This window comes from Geotrypetes seraphini, chromosome 8 (assembly GCF_902459505.1).
Source record: "Geotrypetes seraphini chromosome 8, aGeoSer1.1, whole genome shotgun sequence".
NCBI lineage: Eukaryota > Metazoa > Chordata > Amphibia > Gymnophiona > Dermophiidae > Geotrypetes > Geotrypetes seraphini.
In genome coordinates, this window is record NC_047091.1 from 56,287,570 (window position 1) to 56,308,747 (window position 21,178).

The window sequence follows — 21,178 nt, forward strand, 5'->3', positions numbered from 1 at the left end:
GCGGCCCGGCTCGATTTATTGATTCGTTTGGGGGGGGGGGGGGAAATGCGCTGTGTTGGGGGGAAGGGTAGGCAGACGCAGGGACCGTCCAGTTCGAGAGAGGAGCCGGGGGTGAGGAAGGCCGCCGCAGCTATGGAAATTTTTTTTTTATTTGAAAGCCGCCGCCGCGACAGCTCAGGGAACATGTTTTTTTTAGTGCGCATGCGCGGCTTACCATTTTATTATATTAGATAAGCTATGATATATAACTGAAGCTATGATGAGTGTTCTGTTACTATTGACTACAGATGGGTAGGGAACTAGTGCATGAGCTCAGAACTTTAAGTTCATTCTGAACTCTTTGACAAGGGCCGCTAGGCAACGTCAGCTGTGACGTCACCCACATGTGTGACTGTTGAATCCTGCTGTCCACGGAGAACACCTGCTACAGGTGTGCAACATTTGCTGTGCGAACAACAGGCCGGAGAAGCTGCTTGTGCTGGTGAAGATTTAAAGAGGTACGAGGAAGGAATAGGGGCGTGCAAGGAGCAGGAGGGGGGGAGAGGAAGGCACCACCACTCCTGGCACCTCCTACCCTTGCTACGTCACTGAATATCAGGGCCATTAAGTCCAATTTCTGGTCATGGTCAGAAAGTATAATGTACCTTGAGCTATATGTGGTATTAAGGCTATCTTTTACTTATCTACTTGTATTTCTTCCTATGAAAATACTTTCTACATTCAGGGATAAGTTTCCATGCTGCACTTAGTTTGCAGATCTGGAGATACTCTTGCACCAGCAGTCCTGCTGATTGCTTTTCAAAGTGTAGTTTCTCTTTGAAAATACAGTTCAGCAATGTCTGCGAGTTCAAAATACCTCTTTTTTAAAATTTGCACATCCTTTTCTTTTTTTCTACTGCTAAATCTAATATCTATGTGGAACTTGCCCTGGAGCACAGAGCAATTTTCAGAGAGAAGTATTTACCCAAGCAATTGCTTAGTTGTGCAAGCAACTTCTTTTGAAAATTATATTTCCTTCCATGGATCACAATGATGAAATAAGGTAAGGATACAATGATCACTTTGGTATATCTAGGGGTCAGTATTCAATCAAAATTTGGCTAATTGCTTAAGTCCTATAGGCAATTTTTAAGCTGGTGCTTAAAATGAGGTGCCATTAGCATGCATGTATCATCGAATAATAGCACATATTTACATGTTTGCACTCATATTTGGCAACTATGGGGTTAATAATCAAAAAAAAGTGTCTAAGTCTCCTTTTGGTCTAAGTCCTTAAACGTTCAACGCAGAAGCAGGGAAAGTGTCCATAACCAAAACAAACGTCCTTGTTTTGATTATGGCCTGCCTCTACTAAACGCCCAGATCACCTACGTCTAAAAGTACACCCCCACGATGTCCACAATTTTTGACCATAATGAACCCAAAAAAGCCTAAGCCCCAAACGTCCAACAGAAGAACTTTTAGGCGAAGGAGGAGCCAGTCCTTCGCCTAAAAACTGGATTCTGTAACCGGTGTCAGTCAAAAACAACACCAGTTACAGAATCCCCCCCCCCAATGATCCAGGCAGGAGGGTGCCCAAGCCCTCCTGCTTTGTCGAACCGTGAACCTCCACCCCCCCCGACAACATTGGGGCAAGAGGGAGCCCAAGCCCTCTTGCCCCAGCGATTGTACCCCCCGACTCGATATGGCCAGGAGGGAGCCCAAGCCCTCCTGGCCCCAGCGACCACCCCCTCCGATTTGAACGGGCCAGGAGAGAGCCCAAGCTCTCCTGGCCCCGGCGACCCCACCTCAGATTCGAATGTGCCTATTCTGATTGGCCCTGGCGCCTTAGGTCCCACCTGTGGGCGGGGCGTTGGGACGGCTGGGCCATTCCGGCCCCATTCTGGTGTCGGCTGCCTGCCGGACGGGCAGGTTTGGCACCCCTCCGTCAGTCCAACTTTAAAAGGTACGGGGAAGGGGGGTGGGGGTGGGGGGGTCGGCCGGGGGGGTCGCGGGTCGGTGGGGGAGGGCGATCGGGGGTTCTGGGGGGGCGGTCATTGGGGGGAGGGGGGTTGTGTCGAGGGCAGGAGGGCCTGGGATCCCTCCTGCCCGTAATGTTGTGGGGGGTGGAAGGTAGGGGGTCGCCGGGGCCAGGAGGGCTTGGCCTCCCTCCTGGCCCATTCCAGTCGCAGGGGGGGTGCTCACTGGGGCCAGGAGAGCTTGGGCTCTTTCCTGGCACATTCAATCGGAGGGGGGGGTCACTGGGGCCAGGAGAGCTTGGCCTCTCTCCTGGCCCGATGTTAATCGGCGGGGCAAGAGGGCTTGGGTTACCTCTTGCCCCGATGTTGTGTGTGTGTGGGGGGGGTGATGGATCACGACAGGAGAGATGCCTCATCTCCCCTACCAAGATGCCATCACTCCTCTACCGGAACTGCCGCGACCCGCGGCAGGAGAGATAGGGCATCTCTCCTGCAGCGGGTCGCGGCAGTTCGGGTAGAGGAGTGATGGCATCATGGTAGGGGAGATGAGACATCTGTCCTGCCACGATGCTTGCGGTGGAGGGGTAGGCAGGTTGCGTTTTCGGCACTTAGGCGTGTCTTGACTTGGTCTAAGTCAAAAACGTATAAGTGCCGACTAGGCAACCTGCCTAAGTTTTGGTTATACCTGTTGTATGCCTAGGTCTAGGTCGGCCCCTCCCTCCCACCACCTGCCCTTTCCCCTCCTCTAAACACGCCTCTTTTCTCTTGGTGCGTCTAGAGGCAGGGGAAAGACCTAAGTTGGTTTTAGATACGTCTAAAAAACAGCTTTGGTTATGGATACTTGGACGATCAGGCGTTTTGATCGTCCAAGTAGCCATTTAGGACACTTTTTAGATGTGTTTTTCTTTTGATTATGCCCCTCAATATGTGTAAGTGTTTGGCATTATTCAATAACCAGCATGTGTAAGTTGCATAGGACTGAATTCTATAAATGGCACCCAAAATTTAGCAGTCACAATAGATTGGTTTTCTCCTGAAGCAGCGGGAAGCTGCGAAACAAGGGGCCCTTGTCATCAAACTTGCTGGAAACATTAATTTTGCTCCCTTATATATTACCCAAAATTTGTCGCCAACTAAAAAATGACCTAAGCGCTATTCTACAAATGGAGCTTAAAGTTAGGTGCTGTTTATAAAATAACACTTACAATAGGAACCACACCTAACTTGAAGATTTACACCAACTAAACCTGGGTGTTAATCCTCATACCTCCAGGGACAAAACAAAGAACCAACGATGACGTATTTGTAACTACAACCTAATTGTATTAATAGTTGCATTGATCTACCTATACTAGCAACCTTACTGAATGTCCATGTCCATTGTAACTTCCTGGGTAACTAAATCAACCTCTTGTAATGTAATCCGACCTTGAACTGAATAGGTAAAGGTAGAATAGAAAACATGATTAACATAACATGCTTAAATTAGGTGCAGATCCTCCTTATTCTATAATTTATTCATTCATTCAGTGGTGTAGCAAGGATGAGAAGTATCCGGGGCGGTGGAACCCTTCCCTGTACTCTTCTCCATCCCCCACTCCTTCCCTGCCCCCGCCCCGCCACACATGTGCACCCATTTCCTACCCCATACCACTTTTAACTTACCCGGTGTGAACAGCATCACCAACCTGATACCCACGTCACTCTCCCTCTGACGTCGCTTCCTAGGGGCAGGACCCAGAAGTGACATCAGAGGGGGAGCCGACGCTGATGCGAGTTGCAGGTTGGAGTTGCTGCTCACACTGGTAAAGAGAGGTTCAGTGTGGGGATGGGTGGGAAGTGAAGGCACGCGTGCAATGGGGAGAGGAGTGGGAAGGAGTTGGGGGGGAGCAGAGAGGAAGAGGGGTGCCAGCGCTCCCACCAAGATGGCATCCAGGGCAGACCGCCCCCTCCTTTACTACACCACTGTGTTCATTCAATTTTCTATACCGTTCTCCCAAGGGCGCTCAGAATGGTTTAAATGAATTTATTCAGGTACTCAAGCATTTTTCCTTGTCTGTCCCAGCGGGCTCATGATCTTTCTAATGTATCTGGGTCAATAGGGGATTAAGTGATTTGCCCAGGGTCACAAGGATCAGTGTGGATCTGAACCCACAACCTCAGGGTGCTGAGGCTGTAGCTTTAAGCACTGCACTGTATAAATTCCAGGAATGCCCTCGATCTACTTATAACCCTCCCTTGGTAAGGGCCACTTTTTTGAGCCACACATAAAATATATGTGTGGATCCAGATATGTAAATATGCATGTGTAAATTTTAATTGATGCCAATTAGCACTGATAATGACTCAGCGCTAATTGGCTCATTATTCAATACATGTCATGGGTGCATCACAAAGGGATTCTCTCATCTTACAGAATAATATTGGTTGTTTACATTGCATGATGAATCTAGGCTTGCCAACTTACGTATACCATACATTGACATAGCATGCCAAAGTGGCTTAGCGTTATTTCCTATAACTGCATAGGTGTGTTCATAAACCGTTATAGATTTGGTGCTAATCACACCCCATTGTGGCACCTATGTCAAAGCTCCAGTTTAGAGAATTGCTACCATAGCATTTGACTTAATATCTTGATGTCTTGACAAAAATGATACATATAAGATCAGGAGGGGCAAGGTGTATTCAGAGGGTGGGATTAAATGGATGTTATCTATTTAATTTTCTGATTGTATATTCTGCAGTCCTACTAAAACAGTTGAATATTGGTCATAAAAGATAAGCAGATATGTTTTCCGTTAATCTTTATAAAGCAGCCAGATGGCTGAATAAGTGAATATTTCCCCCAGTGGGATCCCTACCTTGGGAATAACATATTGCCTGAATTGGATATCTCGAGTCACAGCATGGGGTAGAGCCATAGGGACAACATTTGCGAACCGCTGGATTTCGTAAATCACAGCCTCAGTGTAGGGCATTGCATTCCTGTCCTCGATGGAGGGGCAACGATTTCGGCTGATAACACGATCAATCTCCTCATGGAGTTTTGCTGTGAAGTGAATAGATAAATATGTAAACTTGGTTAGGGTCATATTGGGGAAGGAGATGAAAGAGAATCTGCTTTCATGTTGAATTAATCCAGATAATGGCACTAGAATCATACATAGTAGGGTTTCTGAACTGTGATTCTGTACCTCCTATCAAGGTTCTGGAAGTAACTCCCTTGTGGAGATAGAAACATGAACCATGATGGCAGATAAAGGCCAAATGGCCCATCCAGTCTACCCATCTGCAGTAACCATTATCTCTTCCTCTCTGTAAGATATCCCACGTGCCTATCCCATGCTTTCTTGAATTCAGACATAGTCTCTATCTCCACCACCTCTTCTGGGAGACTGTTCTATGCATCTACCACCCTTTCTTTAATGAAGTATTTCCTTAGATTACTCCTGAGCCTATCACCTCTTAACTTCATCCTATGCCCTCTCATTCCAGAGCTGCCTTTCAAATGAAAGAGGGCTTGTCTCATCTGCATTTATGCCACATAGGTATTTACATGCCTCCATCATATCTCCCCTTGCCCACCTTTCCTCTTTAAGTCTGTCCCTATGCGCCTTAAGATGAAGACCAAGCACCATTTTAGTAGTCTTCCTCTAGATTGACTCCATCCATTTTATATCTTTTTGAAGGTGTGGTCTACAGAATTGTACACAATATTCTAAATGAGGTTTCACCAGAGTCTTATACAGGGACATCATTACCTCCTTTTTCCTACTGGCCATACTTCTTCCTATGCACCCTAGCATTCTTCTAGCTTTCGCAGTTGTCTTTTCAACTTGTTTGGCCACTTTAAGATCATCACATACAATCACACCCAAGTTCGCTCTTCTGTCGTGCACATAAGTTCTTCACCCCTAAATTATACCATTCCTTCAGGATTTTGCAATACCAATGCATGCCCTTGCATTTCTTAGTATTGAATTTTAGCTGCCAAATCTCAGGCCATTCTTCAAGCTTCACTAGGTCTTTCTTCATGCTATTCATACCATCTGGGGTGTCTCTGGAAACAACTTGACACCGAGAGAACTCAACGGACTCTCTGGCAAGATGGTGCCATTTTGGCAGTGAGTCGGTTGGAGTTCTCTCTTCTCCCGGCGTCAAGTTGTTTCCAGTGCGCCCATTCCTGAAGAAGGGGGTTTCAGCCTCCGTAATGAAGCTCTGTAGAGCCTTAATTTTTCCGCACTGACATCCTAAGATGTACTTACTATCTCTCTTATATGACAAAGGAGATAAGTACTATTCTTTCTCTCTAATATTGTGATTGAACTGCTATCATTAGGCTTCATAATTAGGGGATTGAACCTCTTTTTGATTAAGAACTTATGAATATTTGATTTTGCGAAGATGCTTCACAGTGTAAAGACTTTCACTTTTGATTTTTGTGCTGCTATTCATATATTGATTTTCACATATTTAGCACATGAAAATTAGGTGCAAGGACGTATCACACCCGATACCCTGTTGGGTTATTATGTGCCCTCAACTCTGAAAACACATGAGTTGTGAATACTGAGGACCTTTATTCATCATGTGTTAATTATTAGTTTGATTTTTTTTGGCATGCATAACAAAATGATCTTCCTGTGGGTTTTATATGAAAGAATCTTTTTTGAGTATTAGTTTTCTGACATTCTTTCTATTTTGGGGTTTTCTACTTTTGATAAGGGAATGAAGCAGTTATAGATTTTTTTTATACTTAACCTTAACAAATGAAGGAAAATACATTAAACAAGAATCATTAGCTCGAGATGTCAGTGGAAATTGAGGAAATGAAAAGGGAAACTAAGAAGCTCATAATCAAAACTTTGAAATGTCCGAAAATGAGCCCAAGTCAGCACTTGAAAGTACTAATAACTTGGACATTCAAGTGCCAATAATCGAAACTGATATTTTGGATGTCTAGCTGCACTTCTAGGCCGCTTTGCCTCCAGAGCTCAAAGGGGCGTGTTGGGAGGTATGTTATGGGAGGACATCAGGCAGGCTTAGACCTGGATATCCTGCAGTGATAACCAAAACCTTCCCAGGAAATCCTAGACGGAACATAGACACCAGCAGTTAGATGTGTCTAAGTGCCTCAAAGCGGCCCAAATTGACCAGATGAGCACTGGAGAGATTAAAGCATGATTCCTCCTTACTCCCCCAGTGGTCACCAACCCTCTTCCACCATCCAAAGATGGGGTGAAAAAAACAGTACACTGAGGGCTTGCCATCAGCTGATTGTGGCATGGGAATTCCCATCAGCTGAGCCAGTTTCAGGGATTCACCTTGCTAGGATCAGCTGAATTGGCAGGGAGATTCCTCTCTCTCTCCCCCTTCCTCCCTCACAGGTATCAATCCCCTCCAGTACACCTTCAAATTAATTTTTAAAAAAGAGCTGCTGAGCCTTACACGCCCCCGATATCCCTGGACCCGCGACATTCCCCATCATCCCTGGACAGAACCCCCCCCACCCCCAACATCACTGGACACACTCCCCCAACATCAGCTGAGCCAACAGGAATCCCTGAAACCGGCTCAGCTGATGGGGATTCCCCTGCTGCAATCAGACAAAATAGTTTGATATGTCTGCAAAACTTGCTTTTGTGAGTTTTTCATGTGGATGTTTTTATTTTTGAAAATGGCCAAAAAACATAAGACGTACTAAAGACCAAAACATCTACATGGGTCATTTAAAAAAATAAAAGATAGACATCTGGCTGTTTTGAACATTTTCTCTACTGAATTTCTGGACTTTATTTTTTCCAAAACGTCCAAATTAAACTTAGACGTCCTATTGAAAATGCCCCTCAATACAATTTTTTTAAAAAAATTATTTATTCATTTTCAAAACTTCAATTGTGCACAAAAGATGATGCATTTACATACAATATTATCATTACCGCACTATATATTTAATAGTATATATACAAGACTTATTTTCCCCCACCCACTTTCCAATTAACCCATACCTCATAAAAATTCCTGTAAACACTCTATCTATATCTCTTAACCAATGCCAAAATATATCCCCCCTCCCCGGATGTGCATGTTTTCCTCCATTATACAAATAAATAAATTTTTACAATATTTAGTTAATGGTTCCCAAACTTCCATAATTTTTTTTATAATATCCCTTCTCAATGGCCATAAACTTTTCCATTTTAAAAACATAACATAAGGATTCCCACCAGAATGAATAATTTAATATATCCCAATTTTTCCAATTCTTTAAAATAAGCTGCATGGCAACCCCCATCATTATAAACACGTTTGTTATTTTTTGCTGAAATTTGACTTTTTGCCCTCATAGATGTTCCAAATAAAATGGTATTATATGATAATGCTACTGGGTTATCTAATAAATTATTAACTTGATCCCAAATTGATTTCCAGAATTTTAGTATCAAGGGACAATAGTATAATAAATGATCTAATGTCCCAACTTCCAGATGACAATGGCAGCATCTATTAGACTTGAAACTATCTACTCTATGTAAATGAACTGGGGGTCCAAAAAACTATATGCAACAGAAAAAAACATGTTTGTCTCATAGATGCAGACATTGTACATCTCATCCTCCAAGACCAAATTCAAGGTTTTCTTCTACATTCCGTCTCTTGGCTTTCATTGCTCACCTTCTACCTCTGGATATTTTAGAAGAATCATGAATCCAAATGCCAAGGTCATGCTGGTAGTCTCTGTCCCAGCTATAAATAAGTCAAATGTGGTGATTACTAAGTTCTCCATTGAAAATTCACTCAAGGGGTTCTCCTTCTCCTGATGGATAAAAAGGATTAAAAAAATAAGGCTATTTTAAAAAGAGACATGTCAATACAATGAGGTATGAAGGGTTAATTCTGAAATCACACAAGATGTGAAGGGGAATTGATAAGTCCAGGACAGAAGGTGTACAAATCCCTCTGTATTTTTCAAATAGTTCTGCCAAATGTAGTGCCTTATATAAAATACTCAGAATGACATACAGTAGTTCATGTTTCTGGGGCTCAATAATTTTATAAATCAAAACAAAAACAAAAAAAAGCATCACGTTATCAGAACTTATGCATTGCTGTAGCCAAAGGAGTGAGCTCCAAGTCAATCTTGCTGTCTGGTAAAGTGTTTTGTATTGGGATGAAATCCTCAATCCCCACCCCACCCCATGATCTACTCAGGCTCTTACTTGGTTTTACCTGATGGTCTAACAGAGAACTCTGTTAAGCACCCAAAATCAGAATGGCACCGCTGACCCTTTGAAGTAGTTTTCTGATAAGTTCTCCATAGTTAGCTTACTCTAGATCACAAGGGAATGATTTGAAAAGGTCCAGAGGGAGTTGGGAGGGGTAGGCTGATAGTATCAGGAGGTATAGGGGTGGCAGGTATGTTGCTAGTGGACGAACAGTGGGGTGTTGGGGATGAGGGGGATATTTTTTTTGGCCATTGCACCTGCCTCTTCAAGTTAGCACTTCTGTTTGCCTCACGACAGGTGTGTAAGCTGATATGGCAGGGTTTTTTTTTCTGTTTATGGGTACTACCCTTGTGAGATGAGAAATACATGTATAGACATTTGGTCCACCCAAGCCATGGAATCTTTGGATGGTGTGTATTTCCACACTGCAAACAGTGGCTTTCTGAAATGGCTGTTTTCATATATATCAAAAAAGTGGAACGTGTATATAAACATTCAGAAATTGTAAAAAAAAATCAGAAATATACTGATTGTAAAATATCACAGGTGGAAGGACCTAAGACTCCCCTTCCCAACTCACAACAAAACAGGATATGCTGGTCCACTCAATGGGTATCAGTTCAATCATTGGTCCACCACCCCTTCCAATTTTTGGTTAAATGCACAACTAATCCAAAAATGTTTAAATATCAATAATAGAGTCAGGAACTTAGCTTTAATTGATGTACTTCTGATCTCTGATCTATACGGGGCTCATTTCACTCTAAGCTTCTTCAGGAGATCAGGGAACAGATCATTATCATACAGCTATGTTCCAAATGAAGAACAATGATATCCTCAGTTCATATTTTGTTGAGGGGCACTAAGCAGGAACGCACTTTGGTGGAGAATTCACAGGAGCCAGTCAAGAAGCTGCTCAGCGCCAATCAGGGGCCCAAAGCATGCTCCTGCTCAATGCCACTCAGTGGCTGAAGAAACCCGATCTCGAAGCAGCCACTGACTGACTGGGTTAGCAGCGGGGCAGGAGTGCAGAAAGCTCGCTCCTGCCCGCTGCACCTCTGGATCACCAGGAATTGGCAGAGGAGGAACAATGACAGGGAAGGAAGGGTGGGGACAGGGTACAGAGCCTGACAGGGGAAGGAGGGAAGGAAGGGGGCTAGATGCAGAGCCTGACAAGGAGGAAGGGAGGGAAGGGGGCTGAGTGCAGTGCCTGACATGGGAGGGAGGGAGGGAAGGGGGTTGGGTGCAGAGACTGACAGAGCACTTGAATATTAAGCCCCCCAACATATTCGAGTCAACCATTTTTCCTCCTTTTTGGGGGGAAAATGGGGGTCTCAACTTATATTTGGATCAATTTATATTCAAGTATATACAGTATATAAATTCACAGTATCATTCATATAAGAGCAATATATAATGCAAAGTGCTCAGAAAATGGCTACACCGTAGCTCATTTGTGCAGTTTCATATTCAACAATAAGACAGCGTGTCACCTTTTGGGTTTTCAATTTGATGGCCACTTTTATTTTGATAAATGTATGCTGTCACAAGCCCGAGTCCAATGCCGGCCTTGTGCCAGGGAAGAGTCACAAAAATCACTCCCTGAAACTAGTCCGGGCTGACCATGTTATCCCTGATAGACAAGAGCAAGATCAGGAAGCACAGGCTGTGTTTAAACCTGAGGCAGAACACAGCCTGATGAAAACTGGTAAGGGCTCTTTAAATCCTCCATTTTGTGTCAAGCTGGCTAAGCAGGGGAGAAGGAAAACACAGCTGAAGGAAGTTCAGCCCCGGAGTAGGGCTGGGCGTGGTACAGCAGCTTGGCAGCATTTAGAGGGCTGGCTGACCAAGAGGAAGGGAGACAGAGGAGAAGCTCCCATGTGGAAGGAGTCTCCTAGTCCCCCTGAGCCAAGGGACATTGAGATGTTGGACACTGAACTAGAGGATACAACCCTGATAAATCCTGAAGGTGAACCTATGGAGTACAGCACTTTACCTGAGGTGGGAATGGGTGAAGAAATGGAAACTAATTAATTTGGAATTGGTTTTTTTTTTTTGTGTGCTGAGTTTTTGTTAAATGTTTCCTTTTCTGTTGAACCTGAGGGATATGCTAGTCAAGAGTTTTGCTGTTGTGAGGTTTTTTTTTCTCTTGCTTATCAAGAGCTGCTGTGGAACAAAACTTCAGCAAACAGGTGTGAATATCCTGGAAGTTTGGGACAGGATTTACACTGTGTCATAGTGAATAGTTTGTGAATGTATTTTTCTTTTGGAATACCAAAGAACCCTTTTGACAAATCTGCCAATGTTTGTTGCTGCATTTGCTGAGGCTGTACAGTGCAGTATAGCACACAGAGTTTGCCAATTACCAATAAGACTCTGGAGGAGTTAAGGACTATTAAGGGACTTTATTCCACCTGGGACATTGCTAAGGAACTTTGGAACATGTTCCAGACCAGGCTGGTTTCTTGCATATTATGTGGAATGTTTTTGCCAAAGACCTTTTTTGTTGAATACATTTTTCTTTTGATGCATTTTACTTTGATTTGTGACTTGAACAATAAATTTGACTTTTGTTATTCAATACTTACCTGTGTGAGGCCATTCTGATTAAACTCATAAGATAAGTTTTGCACAACAGGGACTTCCTCCATCTTGGGGAAGCACGCTGGGGAGAATATTGTAAGCGTGGACTGGTTACCGCGAGCCTTGAGGGCCGGCCACGCTACAATGCCTATGGAGTGTTCAATTTCTTGTATTTATTTTGAAGCCTTTTCTACCTTTGTCCACAGGCCTTTCAGGCAGTGACTTCTGAATTAGGGATCCCATTAGTGGTTGACAAATGCGAAGGGCCACAGACGTCCTTGATATTCTTAGGTATTGAATTGGACTCCATTCGGATGGAATCCTGCCTTCCAATGGCAAAAGTACAGGTCTTGTTTGCGGCTATTGGGTCGGCCAAGTTGACATTAAAATAAATTGTGTCCTTAGTAGGACATTTTAATTTTGCAGTATGATTGATTCCCTTGGGGAGGGTTTATTCTCGGAGGTTAGCTTTGCTGTCAGTGGGCTTATGTAAGCAGCATTTTAAAGTCTGTTTGACAAGGATGGTATGAGAAGATTTGCAATTATGGAATTCCTTTTTACTTTCTTTTAATTGGGTGTCTATTTAGCAAGAACCCTTGGTTTCTAATGTAGATCTCCAATTTTTTACGGATGTTGCTGGGGAAATAGGGTTTGGTATATACTTTAGTGGGGTTTGGTGTGCTCAACCATGGACGGGATGGTGGCGGACATTTGGCTTGTGTTCCAATTTTGGATTGCAAGAATTGTTTCCGGTATGGGTAGCACTGGAAATATGGGGTCCCTGACTGGCAAATAGAAGAGTGGTCATATTTTCTAACAATTCAGCAGTGGTTTACGCTTTTAATTGCCAGTCAGCTAGATACCCCAAGTTAGTGGAACTACTGTGATTGATTGTGTTGTTTTGCTTGCATTTGAATGTTTATTTGCCTGGGGTGTTGAACGAGGTTGCTGAAGTCCTTTCTCGTTTGCAGTGAGCCCGTTTTTGGGCACTGGCTCCAGAGGCAAATGGCTTACCTACACCAAGGCAGGAGTCTCTGTGGGATATCTTTTGGAGAACTGTCGGTGGTTGTTGCAGCGATCTTTAGCTGCTAATACATGGAAATCTTATGCTGCTGGTTGGAGGCAACTATTGCTCTTTCTGGGACACTTGATTACAGATGGTTCCTTCCCAATTTCTGAACGTTCATTGATTAACTTTATTATATACGGATTTCGGCAGGGTTGGTCTTTTACAATGGTATCTCAAGCAGTAGCTAATTTAGCCTTTGTGTCTTACCTATTCTAGTGGGAAAATGTCACTGGGACATTCTTAGTTAAGCAGTTGTTGAAGGGTTATGCTCGGGCGGGTGTTGTGTACCGGCCTCGCTTACGGGGTCTCCCTATTCTATATGATCATTTAGCACTGCTATGTGCTAAGATACAGGACATTTGAAGTCCTTTTGTTTTGGATGGCCTTCTCGGTGGACTTCTTTGCAGCGTATGGAGTGGGGGAGTTGGTGGCACAATCACGACAGGCTAGGGGGGAGTTTGGCTTGTGTTGTCCTGATGTAATTTTGGAGGATCAGTATTTGCGACTCCATTTCAGGCAGTGCAAAACTGATCAGGTGGGTAGAGAGGTTTGATGTGTGTTGCGTCGGACAGTGTGTCAGTTTGTCTGGTGCAGTATGCTCATCTTTACGGTGCTATCCGACCCCATGGGGGAATTTATTGGTTAGTGCATGGGAATAGAGCACCGTTGACACGTTATCAATTTGCTGCAATATTACGAAAGATATTGGAGGCTCTGGGATGTGATCCTGCTGAGTATGGAACGCATTCCTTTTGAATTGGGGCAGCTACCTCAGCAGCTGTGGCTGGGGCACCCCAGCTCTAATTCAATGGGTTGGAAGATGGCCTTGAGTGTCTGTTCCTTTGCTTCCTGATTTATGCGTCTGGCTTTGTGGACATTCCCACATCTTCTGGGCTCATAAATATGCCCAGGAATCTCGGTGGAGGCACAATCTGGTGGAGTATGGCATTCGGATTTGCTGGTTGGCCATTCGAGGAATCTGTAGCGAACAGTTGTTGTCTACCCTGCATCAAGCCAGTCGTTTTTCTTCTCCAGTGCTTATCTTGATACATTTGGGGGGAAACGACTTATGTACAGTAAAATGGGTTGAATTAATACAACAAATCAAACAAGATTTATTATCTGCTGCTTGCTCCTTTTCAGCTGCCTGTCTTGTTTGGTCTGATATTCTTCCTTGGTGATGCTGGGAACACAAAAGCCTGTAGCTAGAGAATGGCTACGCAGGCGAGTTAATGTGGACATTTCAAAATTTATATCTTTAATGGGGAGGGAGGGGTGTTGATTCATCATTTGATTTTTGTGGATTGTCCAGGTTTATTTCACTCAGATGGGGCACATTTATCTGATATTGGGGTGAATATTTTTCTGAGCGGAATACAGGATTTATTGCAGAGTTGTTTAGTAGGCTAGTTTGCCGCTGCTGATGTGGGGTAGCAGTGACAAGAAGGATTCTGTCACTGCTGTGGCCTTGAGTATTTATCAGATGGCGGATTGAAGTTTGATATATGATTGGTAAATTTTAAATATATCCTCATGGGCGGGACCGCCACGAATTGAGGTGGCTTGATGACACTGTAAGCCACCAGAGGTTATAAGAGCAAAGGGTTGGGAGATTATAGATTTAGTTTCGATAACGGATAGCTCTGGGGGTTGGGGGTGGAATCCGCAAGAAATGGTTGTAAACATTGGAACTGTGTTGTATTTTCAAGAAAGTTATGAAGTTAATATGCAAGATAATGATAAATAAAGCTGTGGCCAATTTTTTGCCCATTTATATGGTATCATGGAATGATTTCATAAAGACTAAGAAATATGTAAGAGAATGGCTGAAGTACAAGTCCCAGTGTTACTCATCAACTACAGTAAAGGTAAAACAGCACAATTTCAGAGGAATAATTGCCATACCGTATCATAAGTAAGCATCGACGAATAGCTTAGTTTTTAAGCAGTTTTTTAAAAATAGAATGAAAACATCCCAGCAATGACATAGAACACAAAGCAACTCAAATAACATAACATCATACTTCTTAACTGCGTAACCATGAGTTTTAGGCGGTTTACAAAAGATTATAAACTAAAATCAATTTAAGAATGACAAAAAAAAAAAAATTATTTGACTAAGGGCTCCTTTTATCAAGTCGCGCTTGCGGTTTAACGCGCGTAATAGCGCGTGTTAAACTGCCGGCCGTGCTAGCCGTGCTAGCCACTACCGCTTCCTCTTGAGCAGGCGGTAGTTTTTGGCCAGTGCAGAGGTTAGCGTGTGATGAAAAGTCGCATGTGCTAACCTCGCTAGCGCGGCTTAATAAAAGGAGCCCTAAATATGTTGAAAAGAGATAAGTTTTCAGTTGAGTTCTGAAATATTTATAAGAACAAGCTCTAAGCAATAACAATCAAAATTCTCTGTCATGTGAAGCTGCTTAGAATGCTAAAGTATGGTCCAGAAATTTCTTACTTTTACAGCTCTGTACTGATGGAAAGGTGAATAGGGCATGAGACTTTACTATTTTTATACAATGCGAGAGAAAATCTATTAACCATATACAGTGGTGTCTCGCATAACGAACGCCTCGCACAACGAACTTCATGTCTTGATTCACACAACGAACTTCGTTTCACACAACGAAGTCGCCCGAGCTGCCGATGTATTGCATCCTTCCGCGCAGGCACTGCAGGCAGTCGTTAGTCACTGCGCTTAACTGCCCTCTCTCACTGTATACAGTCGTCCTTTTAAGATAAATCAATATTTTTTATATATCATGGCTTCTAAAAAAAGCAGGAAGGTGATTTCTGTTGAAATGAAACGGGAAATAATTAGAAGGAGTGAATGTGGGGTAAAACAGTGTGACCTCGTCAAAGAATTTGGCCTCAGCAAGACCACCATTTTCACCATTTTGACAAATTTATCTTTTTTTATGTCATCTTAGCATATTTTATGCTGCAGAACGAATTATTTTTTTTAACATGTATTGTTATGGGAAAACGCGTTTCACATAACGAACTTTTCGCATAACAAACTTGCTCCTGGAACGAATTAAGTTCGTTGTGTGAAGCACCACTGTATAACGGAGCGGTACCATACATAACCTTATAGAAAAAGCAACCTAACTTAAACAAAACATGAGCCTCCATTGACATCCAATGCAATTCACAATAAAATGGAGTCACATGATCATATTTTTTAAGACCGTAGATCATTCTAACCGCTGTATTATGAATCAATATGAGCCGGACCACGTCTTTCTTGGGAATTGTTAAATACACGATATTACAATAATCCAAAAGACTCAATAATAAACAAAAACTACTAAACTATATTGAAATTACTAACCTTATTCACAGTCAATATATATTCAATTCATAGTACAAGGGCAGTTTGAAAACTTTGGTAAAAAAAAAAAACCCAAACAAGTTAAATAAATATTTTTTAAAAATTTGGCAGAACCTATTTTTCCAATGAGAGCAGAAAAACTGGACACTCACTGGATTAAGTGTACAGGCTGTGATGGGAGACTGCTGAGAAATAAAACTTTTATTTTTAAAAAATATTTGTTAACCTTGGGGGTTTTTTTACCGTACTTTTCAAACCACTCTCGTATTGTTAAAACAGAATTGTCTTTTTAAAAAATCTTTATTAATTTCAAAACTAATACAAGTGCCATGAATTTTACAAACATTAATAATCAACATAAGCACTTAAATTCCATCAATAATAATACAAAGAAAAATATCCCACCCCACCCTTTCAACAGTACAATCAAAAATAACCCAACAAAATATCCCCCCATCCACTCTCTTAATTGAGAGAAGCGGAATAGGAAAGGTAACTATGAAAACTGTCTAATGAAGAGTTCCAAAGTGAAGGTCCTGCATAAGAAAAGATTCTGCTCTTAGCTAAGAAATGTTTGATCTCTTTAGGGTCCAGTAATTTGAACTGTTCTTTTAAAGGAATGTATTTAGACAGTTTCTTCAACAAATATTCTGGTTGTCCTAAATGCCAGGCCTTGAACGTCAAGCACGGCAATTTAAATTCTATGCATTTGACAACAGGTTGCCATTACAAATCATGCAAAACTGGGGGTAACGTTCTCGGTTTTGCTACTGTAAGAAGATGACCCACAGTGTTCTGAATAAGGACATTATTATGAGATATTGTATTACATAATGTACATTTTAATAAACAAAAATGAAATATAGAGTCAGTGTGGGAAACAAAAATATTAAGTCTGCTAAAATGCTACATTTAGGCATGCACATGTATGACTGCTATTGATATGGCATAATAAGGCATGAGTAAATACCATATTATGCTATGGCCTTTAATGGAATCTTGGGGAAAAAAAAGGAAAGAAAGAACCAAGCCTCGAATTACAGTCGAACACACAAAAAGAGGCAACGGAGATGTCAAAATCAACTGATGGTCACGTGTCCTTTATTGAAACTAAAATATCTAAAAGGTATCAGATAAAGTCCTGACTAGGATCCAAATTTTGGCCTTACCTACCTGCATGCCAAGGGGCGTGAGCACATTTGCCTTGTGGAGTGGAAGTAGGCAGGAGTTGGACGCGGGAACCCATTCATTATTGTCCCCTGAGGAACACCGAAACTTGGATCCTAGTCGGGACTTTATCTGATACTTTTTAGATATTTTAGTTTCAGTAAAGGACACATGACCGTCAGCTGATTTTGACATTTCCATTGCCTCTTTAATGGAATCCTGGCACTAAGAGGCTGGTACAGAATTTTGCCCTTGGCGTGCACTTTATCGAGTTGCCTCCAAACTTATGTATATACTGCACCCAATTATGCTAGTATTCCATAAAGAAAAGTAGGCTTTAAATAGATGCTTTCTAAGTTCCAAATACAGGTGTCCCTTTATAGAATTGTACTCTGTACAGCAGTGGTTCCCTACCCTGTCCTGGTGGACTACCAACCAATCACGTTTTCAGGATAGCCCTAATGAATATGCATGGGGCAAATTTACATGCCTGTCACCTCCATTATATGCAAATTTCTCTCATGCATATCCATTAGGGCTATCCCAAAAACCTGACTGGCTGGTGGTCCTCCAGGACAGGTTGGGAACCACTCTTGTACAGAATATGGAAATTAACAAGCACTTGGACATAGTGGGTATGTGCAAGAGGCCGCACACAGGAGAGGAGTAGGAGCAGTTCTCTCATTTACACAGTTAACTTGCAGAATACTGTAAGTTATGTGAATCCCTGCCATATCTATCTGTCTGCATTTTCACCATCTCTATAGCAGGCATTAACCTGCTATAGAGATGCTATAGCAGGCATTAACCTGGGCAAGATTTCTCTTGTATTCTATAACAGATTCTGGGCACCCAGGGTCTGTTATAGAATAGGCTTCTTCAGCACATTCTTGGGACATCTAAATGGGAGTCTCCATTAATAGAATTGACTACTATGTACATTTCTTGTGTGACTTTTTGCAAATAGATGGTAAGAAAATCCTAGTAGATAAATCAGTGTGTCACAAACTTTTTACGCAGCAGCATACTAATCTCGGGTCTGCGGCTAGAAGGCATCTAGAAATGCGTAGGCGTCAATGTGATGACCTCGCGTGCATGTACGTGCCATCGTCACATCGATGTCCACGCATGCGTGGATGCCCTCCAGCTGTGGCCCTGAGCCTCCCATTACCGCTGGGGGAGGGGGGGAATGCTGCAGAAGGAGAGGTGAGGAGGAGGAGAAGAGGCATAGGCGAGGAAGAGAGGCGCAGGCAAGGGCTTACCTACTACAAGACATGCCTCTTGATGTGAGAATCATATAAATTTTAGTGGCAAATTTGATTTTAAAGTCCAATTTAAATGAGGTTCTTTATAAGTGCATTCATCAATATAAATATCCTCATGAAGGAAATTAAGAATACATCTTCTAATATATCTCAATATTTCATAGTAAGTATTTTATCTTCACTTCAACAAATATTTCTCATCTCGTTCATTTCATTTCATTTATGTACTGTGGGATGAGACCTCAGCAGCTACTTCTGTACAGAATAAATCTGTTGTAGTATAGAATTTCCAGCGTAGCTAGCCTCCTCATTGGTCTATCCTCTACTCTTTCATCTAGGTAAGCCTTTTAAACATTAGGTATTTTCATGAGATAATTTAGTAAACAACTTAGCTTTTCCTTGCTTGAACGTTTAAACGGGACTCCGACATGGAACCACTTTCACTAGGCTGTTTCAAGGAGATGCCCAGTTCAATGTGCAAATCCTCTGTCCCACAAAGATATAGAGGACATTGAGGATTTGCACATTTGATATTGATTCAAACATTTCTTCACAGTGCAATGGAATATGTAAACAACCAGACTGAGCATACCCAATCTAAATTAGCTAGTCAATGTCCAGTAACATAGTAGATGATAGCAGATAAAGACCCGAATGGTCCATCCAGTCTGCCCTTCCTGATTCAATTTAATTTTTTAAATATTTTCTTCTTAGCTATTTCTGGGCAAGAACCCAAAGCTCTACCCGATACTGTGCTTGGGTTCCAACTGACAAAATCTCCGTCAAAACTCATTCCAGCCCATCTACATCCTCCCAGGCATTGAAGCCCTCCCCAGCCCATCTTCCCCCAAACAGCCATATACAGACACAGACCATGCAGTCTGCCCAGTACTGGCCTTAGTTCAATATTTACTATTATTTTCTGATTCTAGATCCTCTGTGTTCATCCCACGCTTCTTTGAACTCTGTCACCATTTTCCTCTCCACCACCTCTCTCGGGAGCACATTCCAGGCATCCACCACCCTCTCCGTAAAGTAGAATTTCCTAACATTGCTTTTGAATCTACCACCCCTCAACCTCAAATTATGTCCTCTGGTTTTACCATTTTCCTTTCTCTGGAAAAGATTTTGTTCTACGTTAATACCCTTCAAATATCTGAACGTCTGAATCATATCTCCCATGTCTCTCCTTTCCTCTAGGGTATACATATTCAGGGCTTCCAGTCTCTCCTCATACGTCTTGTGGTGCAAGCCTCCTATCATTTTAGTCGCCCTCCTCTGGACCGCTTCAAGTCTTCTTACATCCTTCGCCAGATATGGTCTCCAAAACTGAACACAATACTCCAAGTGGGGCCTTCCCAATGACCTGTACAGAGGCATCAACACTTTCTTCCTTCTACTGGCTATGCCTCTCTTTATACAGCCCAGCATCCTTCTGGCAGCAGCCACCGCCTTGTCACACTGTTTTTTCGCCTTTAGATCTTCAGACACTATCACCCCAAGGTCCCTCTCCCTGTCCGTGCATATCAGCTTCTCACCTCCCAGCATATATGGTTCCTTCCTATTATTAATTCCCAGATTCATTACTCTGCATTTCTTTGCATTGAATTTTAGTTGCCAGGCATTAGACCATTCCTCTAAATTTTGCAGATCCTTTTTCATATTTTCCACTCCCTCTTCGGTGTCTACTCTGTTACAAATCTTGGTATCATCTGCAAAAAGGCACACTTTTCCTTCTAACCCTTCAGCAATGTCACTCGCAAACCTATTGAACAGGATCGGCCCCAGCACCGAACCCTGAGGGACTCTACTACTCACCTTTCCTTCCTCCAAGCGACTTTGATTAACCACCACCCTCTGGCGTCTGTCTGACAGCCAGTTTCTAACCCAGTTCACTACTTTGGGTCCTGACTTCAGCCCTTCAAGTTTGTTCAAGAGCCTCCTATGAGGAACCGTATCAAAGGCTTTGCTGAAATCTAAGCATATGTCCTTGATCCAGCTCTCCGATCACCCAATCAAAAAATTCAATCAGGTTTGTTTGGCACGATTTACTTTTTGTAAAGCCATGTTGCCTCAGATCCTGTAACTCATTAGATTCAAGGAAGTGCACTATCCTTTCTTTCAGCAACACTTCCATTATTTTTCCAACAACCGAAGTGAGGCTCACTGGCCTGTAGTTTCCTGCTTCATCCCTGTGACCACTTTTGTGAATAGGGACCACATCCACTCTCCTCCTATCCCCAGGAACCACTCCCGTCTCCAGAGATTTGTTGAACAAGTCTTTAATAAGACCCACCAGAACCTCTCTGAGCTCCCTCAGTGATGGATCCCATCCGGTCCCATTGCTTTGTCCATCTTCAGTTTTTCAAGATGCTCATAAACACACTCCTCCATGAATGGTGCAGTATCTACTCCATTTTCTCGCATTACTTTGCCAGACAATCTTGGTCCTTCTCCAGGATTTTCTTCCATGAACACAGAACAGAATTATTTGTTTAGCACATTTGCTTTTTCCTCACCACTCTCTACATATCGGTTCCCAGCATCTTTTAGTTTAGCAATTCAATTTTTCATCTTCC

The 21,178-nt window shown here is 42.6% G+C and overlaps 1 protein-coding gene and 1 long non-coding RNA gene across 3 annotated transcripts in view; one reads left to right on the forward strand and one right to left on the reverse strand.

Moving 5' to 3' along the window:
* Nucleotides 1-21,178, forward strand: part of LOC117364687 — a 238,090-nt gene that overhangs the window by 76,265 nt on the left and 140,647 nt on the right. The gene's annotated exons all lie outside the window — the stretch shown is intronic.
* The window catches only part of LOC117364683 (cytochrome P450 2C23-like), a 64,979-nt gene that overhangs the window by 21,189 nt on the left and 22,612 nt on the right, over nucleotides 1-21,178 (reverse strand). The window contains exons 6-7 of the mRNA XM_033954156.1: nucleotides 8,637-8,778; nucleotides 4,823-5,010 (exon numbers count right to left, since the gene is read on the reverse strand). Of these exons, the coding sequence (XP_033810047.1) occupies nucleotides 4,823-5,010; nucleotides 8,637-8,778 (330 nt within the window). The remainder of the gene's footprint in view (nucleotides 1-4,822; nucleotides 5,011-8,636; nucleotides 8,779-21,178) is intronic.